At 35.4% G+C, this 6000-nt stretch overlaps 1 protein-coding gene across 1 annotated transcript in view; it reads right to left on the reverse strand.

Moving 5' to 3' along the window:
* MIPEP (mitochondrial intermediate peptidase) overlaps nucleotides 1–6000 on the reverse strand; it is a 134601-nt gene that overhangs the window by 80998 nt on the left and 47603 nt on the right. The window contains exons 13-14 of the mRNA XM_012723165.1: nucleotides 4375–4579; nucleotides 3102–3211 (exon numbers count right to left, since the gene is read on the reverse strand). Of these exons, the coding sequence (XP_012578619.1) occupies nucleotides 3102–3211; nucleotides 4375–4579 (315 nt within the window). The remainder of the gene's footprint in view (nucleotides 1–3101; nucleotides 3212–4374; nucleotides 4580–6000) is intronic.

Below are 6000 nucleotides of genomic sequence, written 5' to 3' on the forward strand. Positions count from 1 at the left end.
GAACTTTTAGGGTTCTCTGGAATATACCACATGATGATAAAAGGAAAAAAAAAAAATCAGCCTTTCCAGACATGCAGCATGGTAGGAAATGAAGCATAAATACACAGCCCTGTTATTCTTTTTTTAGGCATTAATGTCATTTATTTACAAAGACTTTGGATTTTAGGGAATTAGTTCTTTGTCCTTAAGGGTAAACTGCCCTTAAAATGAAAGCATCAAACTACTTGGTGTCTTAATTAATGACAAGAAGAGGCAAGCCCTTTGTAAAACTAAAGGCATTTACTCGCTTCTTGCCTTCTGGCACTCTTCCAACTCTTATGGAATCACAAAATTATTTTACATTCTTTAGAGACTGTGTCTGCAAGTCCCTTTAGCCCACTGGGCATGTCTTCTGACTGAAGCTTGAACGAATTCAAAGCAGCTTACTGCTTTTTTCATATCACATCTAGTTTGAAGTATATTTTTGGACTTAATGCTTTCTTGAAACTACCATGCTCAAAATGGTAGTAAAATAGGAATTGTCCTCTTTAGGACACCCTCTAAGCAGTGACTTTATCCCTTCTTTGTCCTTCTGATTGATCATTAAATAGTTAACATTTCTGAAAATGGGCTTTACTCTATGTAGTGAATTTCAGTCCAAGATTTAAGTTTTTGTTTTAAGTAATATTTTGAAAGTATTCATGGTACTGTTATACAATCTTCTGTGTGCTATTCATGACTAGTGTTCAGAGTTCTTAAAATCTTGATCTCCTCAAAAAGCTCCTTTTCTGGGGATACTTGCTGTGGATGCCTCCTGCCTTTCTCTCACAGGTAATTTCTAAACTCCCTATGCTTCAACTGCCATCTCTATGCCAATTATTCCCATACATCTAGTGTCTATGTGATTCTGTACTTCAGAGAGGTACTACTAAGAGTCTTGTTCAATCATCTGCAAGGATTCTCTTTCATGGAACTAGTATCTTTGACTTTCCCCCTTCCTTACCTGTTATCAAACTAGCCTCGAGTCCCTTCAATTAAGTCTCACGCAGCACTTGAATTCTGCTCTTCCTACTCACACTCTCCGTGCCTTAGTTCTGGCCATGACCATCACTTGATCAAATACATGCGTGCCTTCATGTAAGCCCTGCTGAGGGACAGCAACAAAGCCTAAGGCCAAGGGTGGAATCTAGGGAAGCTATTTGCTAAAGGCTAAGGAAAAACAGATTCAGGAAGAATGTGTATGAAAGTTAGTAGCCAGAAAACAAGAGAAAGTATGATAGAAAAATCCAGTGTATACAATGCTAAGGAAAACCAATCTAGTCAAAAAGGTGATCCAGTAAATGAGCTGAAATAAAAAGATGTGCTAGGACAAGAAAAGAGCAGACAATGGAAGCACCTTCCAGAAACGGGAACATTCTGATGTCTTTCTGTCCTCCCCTCCCTTTCTTCCTCCTCCTCCTGCCCTTGCCTTTGTTTCAGATTTCTCACGCCTTTGCCTGGGGTTTTCTTCTCCTGGAATAACCTTTTTCTGAATTCTGTGCTAGCTCCCCTGGGATTTAAAGGTCATACGCACCAGAATGTTCTCTCACTTATTCTATTTTGGGGATGTCAAGAACAGTGTCTAGTACAAAATAAAACTCAGTATCACTGACTGAAAGACTTATATATGTTCTCAGCTTCTCCTCAGTCAACCTTTAAAGATATGGATGATGGCTACTGTGAGGTGAAAGGCAAACTGCCCCCTTCACATTAATTTTCAAGTTCCTCCAGCCTCTCTCAGCATGCCCAGCAAGCTTATCAGGTTCTCCTTTGTGGTGATAACACCATGTGAGAAGCTCTGCTCCAACAGGCCTCATGCTCTACCTCCCTTGAAGATGGGCAGAGGGGCAATTACAAAAGGAAAAGTTTAATTAAGTCTTCCTAATAATTCATGGACCCCAAAACATGGCGCCAAGGACAATTATACTTTCAGATATGTTATATATTTCCAGGTTATTAGCTGAGTCTGGATAATCCCCAGAGTAGTTTCTGCAGGTTAATGAATAAACAGCTAATTGGATCACAAATATTTCAATTTTGTCTTAATAAAAAATGATGAAAATGCCCCCAAATTAGTTATCCAAAATTCATTCATAACTCTACAGTTGACAATAATAGTTAATGTCAAATCCAAAAATAAGCAATGACCAAATTATATTATGCATCTGGAGACAATCAGAAAAATCATCACAAGTAAAGGTTGTTTGGCCCATCTTTGTCTGATTCCACTTATTTCCCCATTTAATTTATTTGAGTACATTTTCTTGGGCACCATTCCAAATGCTAAGGATTTAAAGATGAATATAATTTTAAATTGCACTCATGAAGTCTGTTTCAAGAGGGAAAACGCTCAACAAATGTGATATGAATAGCTGAAGTTCTGAGAGAAGAGAAAGAATATATTTTCCAAAGTACACAATGACGGTAACTCACACAAAACTGACAGTAACATTTGCAACTAACTTGTAAAATATCTGTCACTTTAATCCTACTTTATAGAATTTAAAAATCATTAAAATTACAGCACATAATTTACATCCAAAGCCTGAAATTAAGGAAGGTACAGACTTCGCATCATATAAAGTGTACTGAAAAAAAAAATGGTATGGTAGTTTAGTTTTATGAAACAACAAAGATATACACCAAGAGAAAAAATATGCAGAGACATAAAGAGAAAAGAGTAAAGGTGCTTTTGAAGTGAGTCAGGCTTAAAGACCTCTTGTACCAGAGAACTTCTTTCCTCTTCTGGAAAACAGAAACTAGTACTTCCCTCAGGGGATGGCTATGATGACTAAGTGGGATATTAATTGGCATATGAAGAGCAGCTATTTAGCTATTTGTCAACACGTGGCTATATTGGCTGACTGAAAGAGAGAACAAGGGAGGAAGTGAAGGAGGAGGGAGGGTGGAAGGAAAGAGGGAAGGAAAGATCAAGGTAGAAAAAAAACAAGCAAACAGTACCAGCACTGTTGCATTGACAAGGTCACAAACTCTGAAAAGGGCTTAAAAGTTCAATATTATCCAGCAAGTCTGAAAAAACAACTAATAAACTTAAAGAACAGCACTACTACTATTTTTCCTACCTGCCCCGTTTGATAATGTCTTGCAAATTGGTTCACTACTCGGTAATCATTTGCAAAGTACTCCATCAGAATAGAAGGAACCTCAGCAAAGTCAGTGGGACACCTGGTCCCTAAAATGGGGGGAAAAGAAAAAAGTTGTCATGGATCATATCAACATGTTTATCTTCCTTTGTATATACTCTTGCAAAACTTTTATTTGTACTTCTGATGAACTATGCTTAAGCGTTAATTCATTAAATCAATATTTTACTTCTATAAAATTATTATACATATTTACAGAAAAGTTTATTATAATTCAATATATTTTCCTATATGTCGAAAGTAAAACAAAATATTTGCACAGCTGTATAAAACACCTTGTAAAGCAATAGTTCACACCCTCTATAAACAAACCTATCCTCAGCTATGCTGGGTTATACATAAAACACAAATTAAAACATTCTTACAACTTATATAACATTTGTATTTTATGCCCTAAGGTCCATCATCAAGTGCTTTTATCCTTCATTTGTATTAAAAGCACTTTGATTTGTCCATTCATTGCTTTTTATAACAAAGCCAAATTCTCTAAGTAGAAAAACAATGCCTTTAACTCAAAATTACTGAAAACAAATTCTACAAGAGAATTTTTGGATGACATTTTGCTTCTGTACAATCTTTTCAAATATACTGTCCTTTCAAAACTACTACATGTAAATTTAGTAAGTACTGATTGTCAACAACAGCTTAAGACCAATAGATAACCAATAGCTTAAGACTTTGAGATGAAACAAATAAGAGGACTATCAATAGTATCATCAAGTAAGGCTACATATCAGTGTATAAAACAAATAACAAAACTATACTGTCAATAGGAGGAATATATAAGAAATAAAAGTAACTTATTATACTTTTTTAATAAGTTTTATTATGTTGAGGCAATGTACATTCATTTTTTCACTCACTAACTCTGTTAGGTACTAAGAAGATACACATTTACTCAAAAATAAAAAAAACATGAACCATAAAAGTAAATTCCATGTAGAACATTTGTACTTCTATTTGTACAGCACAAACTCAAAAAACAGACAACTGAGATATTTTTGAGAACTTGTTAGCAAAGAAGGAAAACACATAAGAGGATCAAATTGCATAATGGAAGGACAAGATGAGGGTAAATGACTACAGAACATCATTAAATAATTGGACTTTCTAAATCTAAAGCTTTTTTCCTAATTTCAAATAGAGTATGTTGTTAAAGGATTGCTATAAGTAAAAGTCTCCTGTGGCTCACCAGTGACATGCTGGTATCGAGTGCGTCCCAGCATAGAATGCATGGCATGTCCCATTTCATGGAAAAGATTTTCCATCATTCCAGGAGTTAATAAAGTTGGTAAATTCCTTGAGGAGTGGGGGAGATTCAGCATAAGAACTACAACAGGAAGTTGATAGTCTCCATCTTCCTTTACTCTGCCTCCACGGATTGTAAAATGGCAATCCTTTAAGAATCAGAAAACATAGGAGTATTAGATACAGGATAAAAATGTGTGAATTTGAGTTTTAACTTAATTCTATTGTTACTCTAGTCATTTAATTATAGATACATATTCCAACACATTTTGTTTTGTTGAAATTTTAATTTTTTAAATACCAATATATTCAGCTTGCTTGATGAATTCATTCATTTTCTACAAAAATACATATTGAACTGATATGATAGCAGTTGCTGAAAACACAGTCATCAAAGAGCTGAGATCCACACTCTCATGATGGTCAGAAGCAAGAGTAAGAACGGGAAGATGTTGAATTACTAGGAAAGAGGCCACTATTATTTACCTAACACCTTCCATGTGTCAAGTAATGAACTAAGAAAAATTTCCATACCTATTATCTTCATACTTGAAAGTAATGACTCTATAAACTATCACAGAGCAAGCAACCTAGAGTAACTTTCCCTGTAACTGGCTGGTATTTCACATACATTTTATCACAGATTTTACGCAACAAGCCTTGAGGTAATATCCCCTTTTTCAGATGAGAAAAACTGAAACTGATCTTGGGAATACTGTCACGCTCCCAACACCCATGATGTCATGTGTCCAAAACACATGTTGCATCTGGGATTGAGCCTAAGCCAACTAGAAGGTGTCTTGGTTCCCAAACACTAACTGAAACTCTGCAGCAGCCAATACAGTAAAGAGGAGAATACAGAACTCAGGGTCCTATGACACAGGACACTGTAAGAAAAGAGTCTCCTCTCTACTTTGTTAAATGCCAGAAAGGTGCCCTGATTTTATAAGCTCATATATGTTAAAATACCTTGGAAGTTATAGATCACTATTCAAATATAAAGTGCCATTATGTTTATTAGAATACACACCCTGAGATTTTAACACTAGACATCAAATGCTGAAGCCAACTGACTGGCAAGTCTGGGGTGCAACTAAAGGAAATAAACTTCATATTCCACATACAGAGAGAATTGATGATTGATAAAGTTTTCAAATAGACATATTTTCTATAATTTTAAATTAGGTCCCTTTTCAGGTAAGGCAAGTACTACAGAATGGAGTTTGCATTCAGATCCCAAACTTTTGACTATGTGATTCCAGATAAATAACTTAACCTCTCTGGTCTCAGTTTCTCCATAATATTAAGATGAATATTGAAAGAGGCAATGAACATAAAGGACTCAGTACATGGATAGGACACAATGGCACATCAGTTATCATTATTACCATGAGACAGTTAAAAGTGACATGTTTTCCTGTCCTTATTTGCAGATGATATGTTAATTTATATGGAAAACCCTAAAAGCTCCACAGAGGAACTAATCAAAACTATCAACCAATTTAGCAAGGTAGCAGGATATAAAATCAACACACAAAAGTCAGGGGCTTTCCTATACACAAACAACCAA

The sequence above is a fragment of the Condylura cristata genome, unplaced genomic scaffold (assembly GCF_000260355.1).
Source record: "Condylura cristata isolate star-nosed mole 26May11 unplaced genomic scaffold, ConCri1.0 scaffold00010, whole genome shotgun sequence".
NCBI classification, from domain to species: domain Eukaryota; kingdom Metazoa; phylum Chordata; class Mammalia; order Eulipotyphla; family Talpidae; genus Condylura; species Condylura cristata.